General features: G+C 38.3%; 1 protein-coding gene across 1 annotated transcript; it reads right to left on the bottom strand.

Annotated features, from left to right (window-relative positions):
• Positions 1-16,180: 16,180 nt before the first annotated feature.
• Positions 16,181-16,555, bottom strand: LOC138869632 (uncharacterized). The gene has a single exon (XM_070147266.1). The coding sequence runs from the start codon at positions 16,553-16,555 to the stop codon at positions 16,181-16,183; it is 375 nt and encodes a 124-aa protein (XP_070003367.1).
• Positions 16,556-18,478: the final 1,923 nt, after the last annotated feature.

Genomic DNA, 18,478 nt, shown 5'->3' with positions numbered 1-18,478 from the left:
GTGCATAGAGCCATACACTCTAATATTTTTAATTAAAGTACTCAAAAATACAGAATTAAAAATATTTGTTAACAAAACTTTTGTCCAAAACTAGCAAATATCTACCCAAATAGAAAAAAAGTACATAAAAGAATATTTGATCATTAGAAATGTCTTGTTACTTGTTTAGAGTTAATTGATGAACTTTGAGAATAAAGGAAAGTAAAATTTTAGATTTTTTTATATTTATATTATAATTGATAATATGTGTTTTGTGTAATATAAAATATATTTCGGTATGGTATCGGTATTTTGGTATTTTATTTTAAAATACCAAATACCATACCTAATATCAATTTTTTAAAAAACTCAAACCAAATACCATACCAAAATACCGTATACCAAATATTAAAATTTTCGGTTTCGGTACGGTAATTCGGTATTTACCAAATTATGCCCAGCCCTAGTATAAACCATACACTAAGGGGTCGTTTGGTTTGAATACGGCTTATGCCCGGATAAGTTATGCTGTGATAAGTTATGTTGCGATTAGTTATCCTAGTAATATTTTTTACCCACTGTTTGGTATGTTGTATTAAAAATGACAATTGCATAATTTCTAATAAGAAGGTATAAGTTATCCCGGTACTAATTTTAATCCCGCGATAACTTATACCGAGTTTGTAACCAAACAAAGTATTAAGGTGATATTAAATTTTTATACCAGCATTATATCTACTTATACCTCGTAGCAAACGACTCCTAGGGGTTCGTTTGGTACAAAGGATAAGGGATAATTAATCTTGGGAGTTAAATTAAAGATGAATTTTATCCTATATTTGGTTGAGATAAAATGGTAGTATAACTAATCTCGGAATTGTAGTGTTTTTTATCCTTATGAGAGGGTGAAATAACTAATCTCAGGATAACTAATCCCGGGATAATTAATCATGGGATAACTTATTTCCCAACCAAACGAACCCTAAGGAGTCGTTTGGTACAATAGTGAGATATCTCAGGATATCCCATGGGTTGTGATATTCCATGGAATTAGTTATCCCATCTTTTATATAGCATAACTAATCTCACTATTTTAGTGTAAAAATTATCTCGAAATTAATTAATACCCAAACAAAACATGAGATAAAGCGGGATTATTTTTCTTATTTCATATACCAAACAACTCTAAGAAGACAAGTTTTACTATAGTACTCTCTTGTTTATATTTTATGTGATCATACTCCATTATTTAACTGTGTAGAGATAGTATAAATTATTGGATAGATGGGTGGGGTTTTTTATTTGAAAAAATCTCAAGTGGCTATCTATTTTAACACAAGTTGAATTATTTAGTTAGAAGAGAATGACAATTAATCCAAAATAGTGAATTTGCTAGCCTTTTATTTTTGGAGATTTATAAATTAAATTGTAACATGCAACTTTAAGCCGCAGTTTTGCCTCACTGTAACCAACATGACAACCAAGTGCTATAATACTTACATTTTTAAAAAGATATTAGGACAAATTTGACTTATCAACGGTGGGAATATAATTAAGATAATTCTTCCTCTTTAAAACCTTATATATCTAGTGGGAAAAAACAAATTGTTAATCTATTGTCGGTTATGATTTCTATTTTTTATATTTTATTGTAGTATTATCATTGAGTTCGCTGAGAGCAAAAATGGCACCCTTTAAAAAATATGTTACAGACTTAATTAAAAAACTAGAAATATGTTTTCATTAACAGTAGCATTAAACAACTTAATTTTAGATTATGAGGGTCCCACAATTTAATTTTCAGTGTAAATTTACACATAGAATTCTTAAATTTATCGACAAACATATTAGAATTTTAAAAACTACGTAGCAGAAGTACTATAGACTTATAGTTAAAAAATTCAAAATATTTTAAAAACATTGTAAAAAAAATATTTTTGATTTTTTTAATAATAATAGTATCACATAAAATAAAATCAAAATGGTATAAAATTTTGTTCAATATTCAGAAAAGGAAAATAATTTGGGAGGTGACAAAACTATATGACAATCGCAGAGATCAGAAATATAGTGCAAAACATATGGACAACTTGTTTAAAATGGGGCCCATGATGACTTGGACAAGCTGCATTAGTCCAAATCAAACACAGTCGTCCTCATACCCTATGTCCCAACATGTGGGGTATATATATATATAAAGTATTCTCAATATTTTTCTGAAGCTCGAATAATTTAGATTCGTGCCAAAAAATTATATTTTGGGAAAAAAATGTGTTCTAATAAAGGCCTCTGGAATCCAAGTCTTTGGATTAAAGATTAAGGGACATTTACTATCCACTATAACCTTTGGTGGTCTAACATGTACGGATATATTTACACTAAAATTTAAGTTTTGTGCATAAAATTTTACATTAATTTTACTATAAAATTAAATCGATATGCAACAATATTTAACTTTTCACAATAAGTATATATGGCGATATAAAAGATAGAGCAATAACTTGTTATCAGAGGCTGAGCTACGTTGAAATAAGGGGTTTAACTGAATTTTATTTGCCACAAAATTATACTGTGCAAATAAGGCAAAAAATGAACCCATCTGCTATATATGAATTATTGAATTCCCTTAAAATGAGGAAAAAAAATTCTAGTGTACGACTCAAAAATTACTTTAGATCACATATTCAAATCACAGTTGTGACATTTTAATTTTTTTGTTAAATCCCCTTGGTATCAATTTCTAACTCCACTTATATCACGTTAAATTACTATAATATTATAATCTTTTTTACTTTGTCGATATAAAAAAAAACTATTGATGAAACTGTAAATAAATTATTATTCGTGTTGATATAATCGTGTATAATTTAATAATGCAATGTCATGTTACCTGTCACGGCAGACGACTTTGACCTATCATCTAAGTTTGAGATCTGGGAATATTTTAATGAACAACTCACGAAAAAAAAATCAGAGCATTATTATTAATTAATTAATTTTTTGACCATTTTTTACACATACTAAAGAATTCATTTTAATCATTAATTAATAATAAAATTGATCATATTAATCTAAATTTATTTATTGAAAATATAATAAATACTCCAAGACTCTTTACTCCAAGGGTAACTTTGGAAAAAAGAAGTTATTCCTTCTTGATATCTGAAAAATTAAATATTGTGGACCATAAAAAAGGCCAAAAAATTAATTAAAGTTGATCAAAAGAGATTATTATTATTTAAATGTTTCGCAAATTGTTGGTCTATTTCAGCAGATCTTCGAATCCCAAATGTCAGAAATTGGAAATTTGAATGATTAATTTTCTTTATCGACTCTCCGCATCCACGTACAAATGGACAATTATTATCGTTTGATGTCTAGATTCATCTTATTGTCGTGTAGAAAAAGAAGTAGTACTACCGAAATTTAGTTGTTCTCATTTATTGTACTCCACGTTGTATCCTGTCCAAATTCATTACTCATCCCTTTGTAAGATCAAACATAAAAATCAACTAGATCTTGACCCTATAATAAAATTAAAAGAAAAACGACAAATTTATTCTGTTATTGGATCTTAGCCTCTTAGGGATTACTATGGGTAGGTGGAACAAGTTCTTTGTCACATCACAAGTCCTGTTTTATCATGTTTGTTTCTAAAATTTGAAACTCTCCAATATTATCTTTTTGAACTCTCATCTAAAGATATGAATAACTTCACTATGATACAATATTTTTTTCCTATTACATAGGAGAATTAGACGAGAAAAATGAAGGTAAATTTAAAATAGTGAGAATTCATAGGGCGCGTGAACTCATGTTCCTTTCCCTAGATCAATAATAATAATAATATGCCCAGTATATTCACAGTGCGGGATCTGAAAAAAATAATGTGTATGCCGACCTTACCATTAACACACAGAGATAAATAAGGTATCTCTGATGGACCCTTATGTCACGTCCTTAGTTGTTAACTAAGTATACGTGTGACACTTGACAATTCGCTCACGATCTTGCACAACTTGCTCACGTTCTTGCTATGCCAAGTCAGTCTTACTACCTTCAAGATCGCTAAGAGAATGGAAGAAAGAACACAAAAGAATTGTTTAAGGAAGCTTTGTATTAGAGAGAACTTGAATTGTTTGCTTCATGAATTACAAATGAATGACCCATTTTATATACTAGTCTCCTAGGGGCTAGTGTGTAAATATTAATTATTATACAAGTCCTTGATATTTACAAGATAAGGGCTTTCTCTAGAATTCTCTACAAGCCTAGAAGATTCCAAGGACTTTCTTAGCAAATCCATAACAATCTAGGTTCTTCCTAAGGAAATGTCCATACCTCTCTAGAATCTTCTCACAAATGCTAGACTTCTTCTTATGTAAGCTTCCACATGACATTAATATATGCCAAATGACGCCTATGTGGCATGATGATATAGCGGGTCATCACACTCTCCCCACCCAATATTGCGACAACCGCGGCACAATGCTGCTGCATAAACTCTCGGATCTTATCTTTGAATTGCCACAAGTCTTCATATCGTTCCCACGTGGCCTCCTCCGATGATTGCCCTTTCCAATGGACGAGGAACATAGCAGTGGCTTTTTGCCCTTGTTTTTGCGTGGCCTGGTAATCTATAATAGCCTCAATCTCCCGATCATGCGAGGCGGTGATAATCATTGGCGCTCGACTTGATTGGCCCCTACTCGGATCATCCTTATCTTCATGATATGACTTAAGCAAGCTGGCATGAAGATAGGGTAGATCTTAAGATACGATGGCATGTCAAGCTTGTATGAGATCTTGCCTACCTTGGCGACGATCTTAAATGGCCCCTCGTACTTGCGAATCAGATTTTGATGCATGCCCCGTAATGCCTTGAACTGTCTTGGGTTGAACTTCACCATGATCATATCCCCAACTCTATAGTCTGTGGGACGTCGTTTACGGTCCACAAACTTCTTCATCTTCTTAGCTGCCTTATCCAAGTAGGACTTAGCAATGTCGAGCTGTTCCTCCCATCCTTTGGCTATATGATAAACCCTCAAACTCTTTCCCCCAAATGCGGCTGGTAAGGAATGTGGAGTTTGTGGTTGTTGGCCTGTGGCTAGCTCAAATGGTGTTCGTCCCGTGGACTCACTCCGCTGCAAGTTATAAGAGAATTGGGCGATGTCTAGGAGCCTTGCCCAATCTTTCTGATGCGCACTTACATAATGCCTCAAGTAGCATTCTAGTAAGGCATTGACTCATTCTGTTTGTCCATCCGTCTGTGGGTGGAAACTAGTAGAAAAGTGTAGCTCCGTACCAAGTATATCAAACAACTCTCTCCAAAAGTTTCCAGTAAAGCGAGGGTCTCAATCACTGATTATATGCCTTGGTAAGCCCCAATACTTTACCACGTTCTTAAAGAATAGCTTGACGGCTTCCTTGGCTGTGTAACCTGGTAAGGCGGGCATGAAGGTGGCATATTTGGAAAATCTATCCACGACCACCATAATAGTACCATAACCGTCGGACCTTGGTAGGCAAGTGATAAAGTCCATAGTCGCGCTCTCCCATGAACGCTCTGCAACTGGTAGTGGCTCCAAAAGTCCTACGGGCTGTTGTTGCTCAACCTTGTCCTACTGATATACAAGACAAGTCTGTATATAACATTCTATATCATCTCGCATGCGTGGCCAATAGTAGACTAACTCAACCAAGGCCCTGGTGTTGGCCTGGATGACCAGCCCACATTGTATCATAACTCTCCCTTATGATCCGCCGTCTAATGTCTCCAAACTTAGGCACATAGACCCGCCGACCCGTGGTAAGCAATATGTCGTCTTCTACCCAAAAACGTCTCGTCTTGCCCTGGTTGGCTAACTCGATAAGTTGTTTGGCTGCTGGATCATGTTGCATGCCTTCTTCTATAGCCTCTCGAATATCCCATCTCGCTGAAGTGATTGCAGCAAGTTCGGCTTTCTGGCTCAAGGCATCGGCTACAATGTTACCTTTGCTAGGCTTATACTCCAGCGCATAATCAAACTCGTCCAAGAAATCCTGCCACCTATCTTGCTTTGGTGTGAGCTTCTTCTGTGTCTGAAAGTAGCTAGTGGCCACATTATCAGTCTTGACCACGAACCTCGACCCGAGCAGATAATGTCTCCATGTATGAAGGCAATGCACAATGGCAGTCATTTCCTTCTCTTGTACCGTGTAATGCCGCCCCGTCTCATTTAACTTGCGGCTCTCAAATGCTATGGGATGCTTATCCTGCATCAGGACACCCCAATGGCAAAGTCTGAAGCATCTGTGTGCACCTCAAAGTCTTGGCAAAGTCAGGTAATGCCAAGACTGGCTCCTCTATTACAGCTGCCTTAAGGCCTTCAAACGCCTTTTGACAATGCTCCATCCAAACCCATGGCTTGTTCTTCTTTAGCAACTCAGTCAATGGTGCGGCCTTTGTTGAGTATCTACTGATGAACCGATGATAGTAGTTAACAAGGCCAAGGAAGGATCTCAACTCAGTTAAATTTATAGGTGCCTCCCACTCCTGGATAACACGTACCTTATCCTCATCCATGCATAGCTCACCATTGCTAATGACATGGCCTAAGAAGTGCACCTTTGATTGTGCAAACTCGCACTTCTCTCTCTTGATGTATAGCTCGTTTTCCCGCAAGACTTGGAAAACCTTCCTTAAGTGCTCCATGTGTTCCTCCAAGGTGTTGTTGTATATGATTATGTCATCTAGGTAGACTACCACGAACTGATCAAGGTAGGGATGAAAAATCTTGTTCATAAGGGTGCAAAATATGGCCGGTGCATTGGTTAAGCCGAAGGGCATCACCAACCACTCAAAGTCTTTATATCTCGTCACACATGCTATCTTTGGCTCATTCCCTTCCGCAATGCGAACCTGGTAGTAGCCCTTTCGAAGATCTACCTTGGTAAAGTACTTAGCTTGCCCAACTCTATCAAACAAGTCAACAATGAGCGGGATTGGTACTTATTCTTCACGGTGACCTTATTAAGTTCTCGGTAGTCTATGCACAAACGCAACGATCCATCCTTCTTCTTCTAGAGCAATACTGGTGCGCCAAAAGGTGCCTTTGATGGGCGAATGTGACCAGCATTTAACAGCTCCTTCAATTGTTTCCTGAGCTCCTCTAGCTCAGGAGGTGCCATACGATATGGGGCAAATGTGGGTGGCTTAGCCCCTGGCTCCAACTCAATCTTGTGATCCACCTCTCGCTTGGGCGGCAAGTGCTTAGGCAACTCCTCGGGCATGACATCTTTGTTTTCCTTAAAGCAACTTCTCTATGCAAGGCGACACTGTCTCTTGAAATTTTTTGTCTTGCTCTAGAATTGCAATGGTTGCCACGAACGTCGGCTCCCCCTTATTAATCCCCTTGACAACCTGCATAGCTGAGAGTTGTGCTTGGATCTGTCCGTGTGGCATAGTCACTGTAGGTACCATGCAAGCTCCTTGTCGCTCCATAACTAAGAGACGTTGGAGGTAGGGGTCGATTAAAGTATGACAATGTCTAAAGAACTCTTGCCCCAGTATGATGTCAAAGATATCCATTGCGGTTACAATAAAGTTTGTCATACATTTACAAGTTCCCAATTTGACACCAACTCCATAAGCCACCCCATGAGCATTTTGTATCTCGGCATTCACGGTCTTGGTGCGAGAGTTGGTTGAAGCAAGCTTCAATTCTAGTCTCTTTGCGGCAGCCTCAGTCATGAAATTATGAGTTGCTCTAGTATCCACCATTGCACGAGCGAGCTTGTTATTGATGGTGAGATCCACGTACCGATTGCCATTCTCGGTAGGTTGGATAGCTTGCTTCGTGACAGCACCACATAATCCGATCATACCCAACTGGGCAATTCCCGGACTCTCTCCTTGTGGCTGTTCCTTTCGCTCACGTACCATGGCACTTAGGCTCTTGAGGTCAGGATAATTCCTGAAGCCATGTGGCCCTATGCATATAGAGCATCCTTTCTTCTCGACCTGTGCCTTCTTCTCGGCGTAGCCCTGACGACCACTGGACTTTTTGAAATCTTGAGTCTTGGAGTATTGTTGCTGTATCTCCTTGACTTTGCCACGGTCTCCTCCACCTTTGGCATTATTAACCTTTGACTCCTTGACACTGCCTTTGTCGTGCTTGTCATGCCTGAAATCCTTTAATGATTCAGCCTCCACTATGGATTGGTCTATATCAGTGACTTGTCGGCGTTGCAACTCCTGCTTAGCCTAATTTTGCAACCTGTCCATGAAATGGAACAACAAGTCATCATTGGTCAGGTTGGGGATTTGAAGCATAAGGGTAGTGAACTCCTTGACATAGTTACGTATGCTCCCTATTTGATTCAATTCTCTAAGTTGCGCCTTGCCTAGTACGAGACATTGTTTGGAAAGAACTATCGATTGAACTCCACTTTGAACTGATCCTATGTGCTAATAGTACATAGACCTTTATCCACATTGACCATCTTCCTTCTCCACCATAGCATGGCAGTCTCTGAGAGTACAATACCAAAGTGTTGATCTTGGCCTCGTCGTCCCTCACTTTGCCGTGCTTGAAGTAGTTCTCCAAGTGCCAAAGGAAATTTTCCACTTCTTGTGCATCACAAACACCTTTAAACATCAGGGGTTTGGGAGCCTCGATTTTGGCCTCCCTCATTACCACAACATTGCTGGCTATCTCGGTCATACCAGTATTGACATGCTCCTCGAGTGACTCTATCTTTGCCGTCATAGCATCGATAGTACTCAAAGCCTCCATGAGTCTGCACTCTAAGGCAGTGATGGTTTGCCTTAGTTCCATCTCAGTCTGTTTACATCCCTCCAAGTCATTTCGGATACTCTCAATCTCTTCAAGAGTGTTCCCCTCAAGAATGTTAAGGGTGCCCTCCACCTTCCCCAAGCATTGGCCAAAGATCTCCACGACGTCCATCCTCGCATTCATCTTCATCACCACTCTTTACCGAGCGAGACGTCCTTTGGAAGGACCTCCACTTCATCCTCGCTCAGCTTAGTGGCAGATGGTTCTTGGGATGTAAGCTCTTCGTTCGACACAACCTCAAGTGGCACCTCTTGGCTCCTGTTGGTGGCACTTCTCTTTTTGCTACGACCGCTCTTGCCAGTAACATCTTAGATGGCGTTGGCTTGGGTGTTGACAGCGTTAATTTCTCCGCCTTTTGCATTCCCTTAGTTGAAACTTTCGCTCTGATACCACGTTGTCACGTCTTTAGTTGTTAACTAAGTACACGTGCGACACTTGATAACTCGCTCACGATCTTGCACAACTTGCTCATGTTCTTGCTATGCCAAGTCAGCCTTACTACCTTCAAGATCGCTAAGAAAATGGAAGAAAGAACACAAGAGAATTGTTTAAGGAAGTTTTGTATTAGAGAGAACTTGAATTATTTGCTCCATGAATTATAAATGAATGGCCCCCTTTATATACTAGTCTCCTAGGGGCTAGTATGTAAATATTAATTATTATACAAGTCCTTGATATTTACAAGATAAGGGCTTTCTCTAAAATTCTCTACAAGCCTAGAAGATTCCAAGAACTTTCTTAGCAAATCCATAATGATCTAGGTTCTTCCTAAGGAAATGTTCATACCTCTCTAGAATCTTCTCACAAATGCTAGACTTCTTCTTATGTAAGCTTCCACAGGGCATTAATATTTGCCAAATGGCGCCTATGTGGCATGATGACATGGCGGGTCATCACACTTAGCTCAAATTCGCTAGTATCTTGCTCCTCCATAGCTATATCTGATGAAATTGTAAATGAAAGACGTGAATTGTAGAAAAATTCTTTCTTTTGATGATCTTTTTCAATGATTTGTACAAGTATATATACAGTAAAAATAAAGAAAAGAATATTCCTATGTATTCCTATTTGTCCACATGTCTAATTTTTACTTGTTATTGCATAACAAACTAACTACCTATGAAGATAAATACAAGAATAATATTTACAACTTAAATTATTCTAAGTCCCCACGTGTACAATTTGTTTATCTAGACTCTTCATAGGTTCTGCCACATGGGCGCTCATGATTTAATACATCAAGTCAATAATGAAAGGTGGTGATTAATTTAGTCCACAAGATATACTCTTTCCTTGTAAAGTCCGAAAACACTTAGCTTCCTTGTCTGAAACGTGAGCTTTGCTTTCTCTGTTTTTCATCTTCATTTTATTATCTTCTGCATTTATGTTTCTCTGAAAATCACCACCATTCTTCACCAAATTAGAAAACCTTACACCAACATCCCCCTCAAGTTGGAGGGTGGAGGAACAACCCCCAACTTGCCCAAAGCAGATCGATGGTTAGGGCCAGAAAGGGGTTTTGTGAATACATCCGCAATTTGAACAATTGAAGGAACAAAAGACAAAGAGATGAGCCTTGAACCTTTCAACTGAACCATCCTGCTTGTATTTCACCTTATAGACCCATTTACATGCTAAGGCTTTCTTGTCTTTAGGCAGTTCCACACCCTCCCAAGTTGTTAGATTCCAAAGCTACAAATTCTTTTTTACTTTGCTTCTTGCCAGCATGGGTGTAAGGAAGCTTGGGAATATGTGGTAGGTTCAGAAACATAGGAAATTCCATTTAAAAGAGACTGATTAGAAGGAGTTAGAGCAGAAAATGGCAACACAGTAGGAGACACAGGTTAAGAAAAACAATTTGGAGTGAGGTCAGTCAAGAAAACTGTATTACAAACATTATCAAACAAATAATTTGGAAGATGATGTTCTCTAGTTGATCTTGTAAGTACGGGTTCAGAAGTAAGAGGGGGAAAACTAAAGGGATAGGTGTAGGAACCTGTTATAAATGTCCTAAGGAAGGATGAGATGTAGAGGCCACTGGTGATATGAGTGTCTTAGATTTAGAAGGGGTGTGTAGAGGGAGACCTGGAGAGTACTGGGGTGTCCTGGAGAGTGTTGGAGTATCAGGAGGATAAGAGTTTTGAATGGTAGAAGGTAAGGAAGTTGGAAGTGTATGAAGATTCACTGGATGTGCAGGTACATGTGCCAAGGTTTTAGTAGGGAAAATGTGAATTGGAGAACTAGTAGAAGAAAAAGGAAATACAATCTCATGAAACACCACATATCTGGAAACAAAAATTTTCTTAGTTTCCAAGTTGAGCAATTTATATCCCTTTTCCCCAAAAGGATACCCCAAAAATATGCACTTGATAGCCCTAGGATCCAACTTGGATCTATGTACTAGCAGGGTAGAAGCATAACAGAGGCATTCAAAACTTTTTAGATAGTCATAAGAGGGAGGTTTTCCATAGAGTACTTCATAGGGAGTTTTCATTCTCAGTATCTTAGAAGGGAACCTGTTTATTAAAAAAATGGCCGTTAACAAGAATTCTTCCCAAAATTGAACTGGTAAATTTGACTGGTAAAGAAGAGCTCTACATATTTCAAGTATGTGCCTATGTTTTCTCTCAACAACACCATTTTGTTGGTGAGAGGAGACACAACTAGTTTGATATACAATACCCTGTGAAGAAAGAAACTGTGAGGTTTGGTGACTGTTTCCAAGTTCTAAAGCATTATCAGATCTGATGACTTTTATTTTGGATTGAAACTATCTTTCTATCATGCTAATAAACTGTTTAAGAATTGTGAAAGCATTGGACTTAGTACTAAGAAGAAAAGTCCAAGTCCCTCTGTTATAATCATCTACTATGGTCAAAAAATACATGAACCCATCATGAGTCTGTGTTTTATAAGACCCCCAAGTATTCACATGAATTAGATCAAATATTTTCTTAGAAGAAATGGAAATAGTGGAAAAGGGTAATTTAGTTTGTCTAGCTTTAGCACAAACATCACAAGGCAAAATATCAGGAGAACTATTAGAACAAGAGATAAAAGGAATATTTCTCCTATTAGAAAATGGGATATGACCCAATCTGTTGTGCCAAAGGCTTACATCAGTAATAACATCTCCTAAAAATAAACTAGAATTTGAAAATTGATTGCTAACAATATTCTTGGAAAGAGAACTATTAGTGACCATATTACTACGATTAACTTCACCTCTAGGCTTGACTTGACTTGAGGTGGTCTGATTGTATGCAACAGATATAATCCCTGATTTAGCTTACCAAGCACCTGTGATGACCTTTTAGGTCATCACTTGTTTTAGAAACGAATTATGCATTCTAGGGTCTTAAAAACCTCTTTCAATATCACCTCGATTTGCGTGCGCAGTCCGGGCACGTAGCCGAAAAGCCATTATGTGAAAAATGTTGAATTTTGACTTTAAAATGAATTAATTTGACTTCGGTCAATATTTTGGGTAAACGGACGCGGACCCGTAATTTGACGGTCCCGGAGGGTCCGTAGGAAAATATGGGATTGGGCGTATGCCCGGAATCAAATTTCGAGGTCCCAAGCCTGAGAAATGAATTTTTAAAGAAGATTATTTTCTGAAATTATTTATGAGTTTTGGAAATGAAAAATGTTTAAAACTTGATGGTATTGGGACCGTATTTTAGTTCCGACGCCCGGTACAGGTCTTATATGTGATTTAAGATAAGTTTGTGAGGTTTGATAAGAAACGGACTTGAAATGACGTGAATCAGATCGTTTTTGAAAAAAGTGGAAAATTTGAAGTTCTTAAGAAATTTCATGACTTTGATGCTAAATTCATAGTTGTTAATGTTATTTTAGTGATTTGAATGCACGAGCGAGTCTGTATAATGTTTTTAGGTTGGTGTGCATGTTTGGTTTGGAGCCCCGAGGGCTCGGGTGAGTTTTGAATAGGCCACAGATTAAAATTTTAACTTAGGGAATTGCTGGTATGCTACAGGCCTGCAGGCTTCGCATTCTCGCAAATGCGAGCTCGCAAATGCGAGATGTGGTCTGGCTGCCTTCTTCGCAAATGCGAAGTGACTGTCGCAAATGCGACAACTGCCTGGAATCCCCCTTGGTCGCAAATGCGAGACTTCAGTCGCAAATGCGACATTGCATTCGCAAATGCGAACTTAGCAGAAGTCCGGGTTCGCAATTGCGAACCCTGGTCGCAATTCCCATATCTGCAACCTGCAATTTTATAATTTAGCCAAAAATCTTTTATTTTTCACGCTCTTTCAAAACCAAAACACTCTTGGGCGATTTTTCAAAGACAACTCTTCTTCCAAATCGATTGTAGGTCAATTTTAACTCGTTTCCTTCAATCATTAGCATCTTTTCACATGATTTCAACTCAAAATCAATGATTTTCGTGGGGGAAATTGGGTGTTTTGAGTAGAACCTAGGTTTTCCCTCGATTTGAGGTCCGATTTCAAAACAAATTATATATGTGGGTTCGTAAGGGAATGGGTAATCGAGTTTTGGTTCGAACCTCGGGTTTTGACCATGTGGACCCGGGGGCGATTTTTGACTTTTTGGGTAAAACTTTGGGAAACTTATTTTCATGCATTGGAATGTATTCATTTAGCATTTATTGATGTAATTAAGTAACTTGTGGCTAGATACGAGCGAATTGGTGGTGGAATCAAGATGTAAAGCGATAGTAGAGGTTTGAATTATGTTCGTGCCATCGAGGTAAGTGTTTGGTCTAACCTTAGCTTGAGGGATTAGGAGTCGTGTATTATTTGCTACGTGTTAATTGTGTACGACGTATAGGGATGGTGACGAGTATCTATACGTTGGTGTCAAACATGCCCGTGAGTCTTGTATTGTAATTATTATGACTCCATTGTGGTTTATTGCGCTTCACATGTTATTATCATTATTGTTCCCTTACCAGGATGTTATTATCATTACTGTTCCCTTGCCGGGATATTATTATCATTATTGTTCCCTTCCCGAGATGTTATTATCATATTATTGTTCCCTTGCCGGGATGTTTGTTTTGATATTATTGTTCCCTTGTCGGGAACATTTTGTGATTGGGGTTGATAAAAGAAATGGGAGCGGGCTGCACGCCTCAACAAGATATGTAAAATTGGAGCCGGTTGCACGCCTGCAACAAGATATGTGAAATGGGAGCGGGTTGCACGCCTGCAACGAGATACATGAAATGGGATCGGATTGCATGTCTGCAACGAGATATGTGAAATGGGAGCGGGTTGCACGCCTGCAACGAGATATATAAAATGGATGCGAGTTGCATGCCAACGAGATATGTGAAATGGGAGCGGATTGTACGCCAGCAACGAGATATATGAAATGGGAGTGGGTTGCACGCCTGCAACGAGATATGTGAAATGGGATCGGGTTGCATACTTGCAACGAGATATATGAAATGGGATCGGGTTGCACGCCTGCAACGAGATACATGAAATGGGATCGAGTTGCACTCCTGCAACGAAATGTGAAATGAAGGTGAACTCTGCATTTGTTTTCCCTATCCATGTTAGTAATTGGATTTTGGTTTCTTTATATTCTCTTGATATTCTGTTGTTATATATTATTCCCCGAAGCATGTTTTCCCTGCCCAATTTTAATTGCAATTATCTGCTTCTATTTCTGTTGTTTATGATATAACTGCACAGGTTTATTTGGTAGTCTGGTCCTAGCCTCGTCACTACTTCGCCGAGGTTAAGCTAGACACTTACTACACTCTGTACTCTTTTATGCAGATCCCAGTATTATAGACTTCGGACCGCAGTGAGGTTGCTGCCTTCAGTCCAACAGGCGACCCGAGGTAGTCCTGCAGGCGTCCGCGGGCCTTGGCGTCACATCCTATCTTTCCTTTATCCTGTTTCCTATACTCATTTCAGAAACAATGTGTATTTTATCTTTCAGACTTTGTATGTAGTATTCTTAGACCGTCTGTGAAGCTGTGACACCAAATTCTGGGTAGAGTTGTATTTAGACTTCCGCAGCTTGTATTAAGATTAATTATCAGATTTTATCTTCCGCTTAATTATTTTCGCTATTGGCATGATATCTACTCATCACTGATAAAGGTTTAAAACTGGAAAAGGTTAAGTAATTAGAATAATTTGACTTGCCTAGCTTTCACCAGTAGGCGCCATCACAGCTCTGGAGAGTGGAAAATTCGGGTCGTGATAACACCACTGGCCTCTTCATTGAAGGGGTATTGCAAAGTAGCACCAAGATAGGTAAATGCCAGGATAGAATTGAATTGTTTGCATAACTTGTGAACAGATAATAGATTGAATTTGAAAGTTGGAACAAATAAGACATGTGAAAGTGTGAAACCAGGCATGATGGTCACACATCCTGATTGTCTGACCAAAACTCTAGGAGAATTAGGGAGAGTAAGTGAGTAACAAACAAGGGTCTAGGAAGATCTGTAACATTAAACAAAAGGCTCAGATCTGAGATCATGTGTTTTGTAGCTCCTGAGTCTAAAATTCAAGAAACGGAGTTTAAAGATAGAAGAAATGAAGTAGAATGAGAATAGACACAGGTATACCAGCGCAATTCGCAGCTGCAATGTCCTCAAAAACTTGCTCCCCCTGTGTGCCAATTTTGACATGCTGAAGTAGCTGATAGAGACTGTGAAATTGATCCTGGGTCATAGTCTTATCTACTGTATTCACTCCCCGTCCTCCATTGTCATCAGTGCTAATTACATCATTTCTATTGGCTCCAAGTGCAAATTTTTTGTTCTTAGTAAATTTAAAATCAGTTGGAAACCCAATAAGCCTGTAGCAATTTTCGACTATGTGATTCAATTTCTTACAGTAAGAACAAAACTGAGCATTCTTCCTTCCATCTCCATATCCCTGAGTGTTTTTCTTTGGATTTGCATATCCCTTTTATCAGAAATGAATTTTTGACCAAAATATTGTTGTTTTGCAGCTAAGAAAGCAACTTCTCCGGGTGTTGTGAGATCTGAACCTCTCTATGCTTTTCATCCCTGATGAGAAGAGAGTAAGCATGGTTCACAGAGGGTAGAGGTGAAAGCATCAACAAACTACTCCTTGGTCCAGAATATGAGTCATTCAGTTTCATAAGGAACTGGATAAGCCGTCATCTTGTTGAGATTTGAAGGTGTTGGCCTTGTCACCACAATGGCAGTCACAAGTACAGTGTTGACATGTATCTAAGTTGTCAAGATTATCCCAGAGCCTCTTCAGCTTAGTATAGTACCCTGCAATGTCCAAGTTCCCTTGAGCTAGCTCACTGATTTGTTTTTGTAGGTGATAGACCTGAGGACCATTGCTTTGGCCAAACCTTTCCTCAAGCTCATTCTAGATCTGCTGAGAAATCTTAGAGTAGAGGACACTCTCTGCTATCTCTTTGGAGAGTGCATTCAACAACCAAGATATCACCATGTCGTTGCAGCGAGCCCATGATTTGAAGGAATCAGAGGAAATTTTAGGTTGAGAAATGGAGCCATCAATGAAGCCAACTTTATTTTTGGCTAATAAAGCAATAAGTATCTCTCTGCGCCAGCCTCCATACCCTTTTCCATCGAAAACAATGTTCACAAGCAGCATTCCTAGTGAATCTGAGGGATGGAGATAAAAGGAATGACTGGGGTCAATAGCAGTTTTTCCAGCATCAGTCCCAGCAAGATCTGTGACTTGGGCTGTGCTTGAAGAAGAAATAGATTTGTCATCCATTGAAAAGGAAATATAAAGGTCTCAAAAAAATGAAGAAGAGGAAAGCAAGAGCTAAAAGAGTCGTGCTCTAAAGCTCTGATACCATGATGAAATTGTAAACGGAAGACGTGAATTGTAGAAAAATTCTTTCTTATGATGATCTTTCTCAATGATTTGTACAAGTATATATACAGTTTAAAATAAAGAAAAGAATATTCCTATGTATTCCTCTTTGTCCACCTGTCTAATTTCTCCTTGTTATTGTATAACAAACTAACTACCTATGAAGATAAATACAAGAATAATATTTACAGCTTAAATTATTCTAAATCCCCACGTGTATAATTTATTTATCTAGAGTCTTCATAGGTTCTGTCACATGAACGCTCATGATTTAATCCATCAAGTCAATAATGAAAGATGGTGATTAATTTAGTCTACAAGATATACTCTTTCCTTGTAAAGTCCGAAAACACTTAGCTTCCTTGTCTGAAACGTGAGCTTTGCTTTCTCTGTTCTACATCTTCATTTTATCATCTTCTGCATTTATGTTTCTCTAAAAATCATCACCATTTTTCACCAAATTAGAAAACCTTACACCAACAATATCACTATTAGACCTAGCTCCTATGAGCTTTACAAAGGAAGGTGAATCCTATGTGTCCTTGATGAGTTACAACTCAAGAATGGAAAGGCATTAATAAATGTTGTATTATTATCCTAATCATTTATAGTAATATTATTTATTTTTTTAAAAATACTTACATATTGTGAGCACGTGATTTTTGCCTTACGAAAACTACTCCAAAATAAATCAAAAAATAAAATAAATTTCTTTTACTGTGTAATTTTTTAATTTGCGTGGTGTTAAATATTTGTGTTATGTCCGTAAATGTTTACTATGTCTTAATAAAATGAAAAATAAAATAAAATACATGTTGCATGCATATAGGATTTAATTATGCATTTAAAAGATAATTTAAATAAAATCACAAAAATATGCAATAGTTCTATTTTAAATATTCCACTGTGTGATTGATGTCTTGTCTATGTATTAAATAATTGTTATAGAGTAATTAATATATTTTTGAAGTTAAAATTGTTTTACAATTAAAATTAGAAAAAATGAAAAAAAATAATACATATATACAAAATTGGACCTGGATTAAAATCCAGGCCCAAATCAAATTAAGTCCCCCCCCCTTTAGCCCAATCCAGGCAGCCCAAGTCTGGTCCAAACCAGACGAGCCGAAACGACAGCGTTTGGTTGTAGCTTTTCGGGGACCGTTGGATCAAATTCAACCAACGGTCAAGATCTCACCCCCTCTACCCATAACCCGTAACCCGACCCAATGCCCCGATTCAGCCCGACCCCAGTAAACCAAACGACACCGTTTGGCTAAATGAACTAATCCTGGCCATCTATTCTCTTTGATCCAACGGTCAAGATTAACCCACCATTCCCCTATATAAACTCATAATCCTTACCCCGACCCCCTTAACTAACACCCCCCTCCTCTCCTGTTCATCGTCTTCCCAAATAGACCCCTAACCCTAGCCGCCCCTATTCCCCACCGCCTGAAACCCGGCGGCATCAACGCCGCCGGTCACCAAAATAACACCCTAGAACCCCCTGAACACCCTCTATCCGAATATGTTAGCCTCTTGGCTCGAATCTTCCTGAAGGTTCTCGAATCTTCATTTGAAGATTTGAGCCAAACTTAGATCTAAACCTAACAACCCCAAATCGACACCATAGCTTCCCCTAACCACCCTAAGTATGGATCTGTAGTTTGTTTGGCTCGAATCGTTTCCGAGCTTTTCGAATCTTCTTTTGAAGATTCGGACCAAACAAGAACAAACTCAGATCTGTTCTAAGCTGACACCAAATGACCCCTAGGCTACCCTCACCCTTGTATCATCTTTGGTTCCCTTCGAATCTGC

This window comes from Nicotiana sylvestris, chromosome 5 (genome assembly GCF_000393655.2).
Source record: "Nicotiana sylvestris chromosome 5, ASM39365v2, whole genome shotgun sequence".
Classification (NCBI taxonomy): domain Eukaryota; kingdom Viridiplantae; phylum Streptophyta; class Magnoliopsida; order Solanales; family Solanaceae; genus Nicotiana; species Nicotiana sylvestris.
The sequence above is the reverse complement of the archived record's forward strand: the minus strand, read 5'-3'. Positions and strand labels throughout refer to the sequence as shown.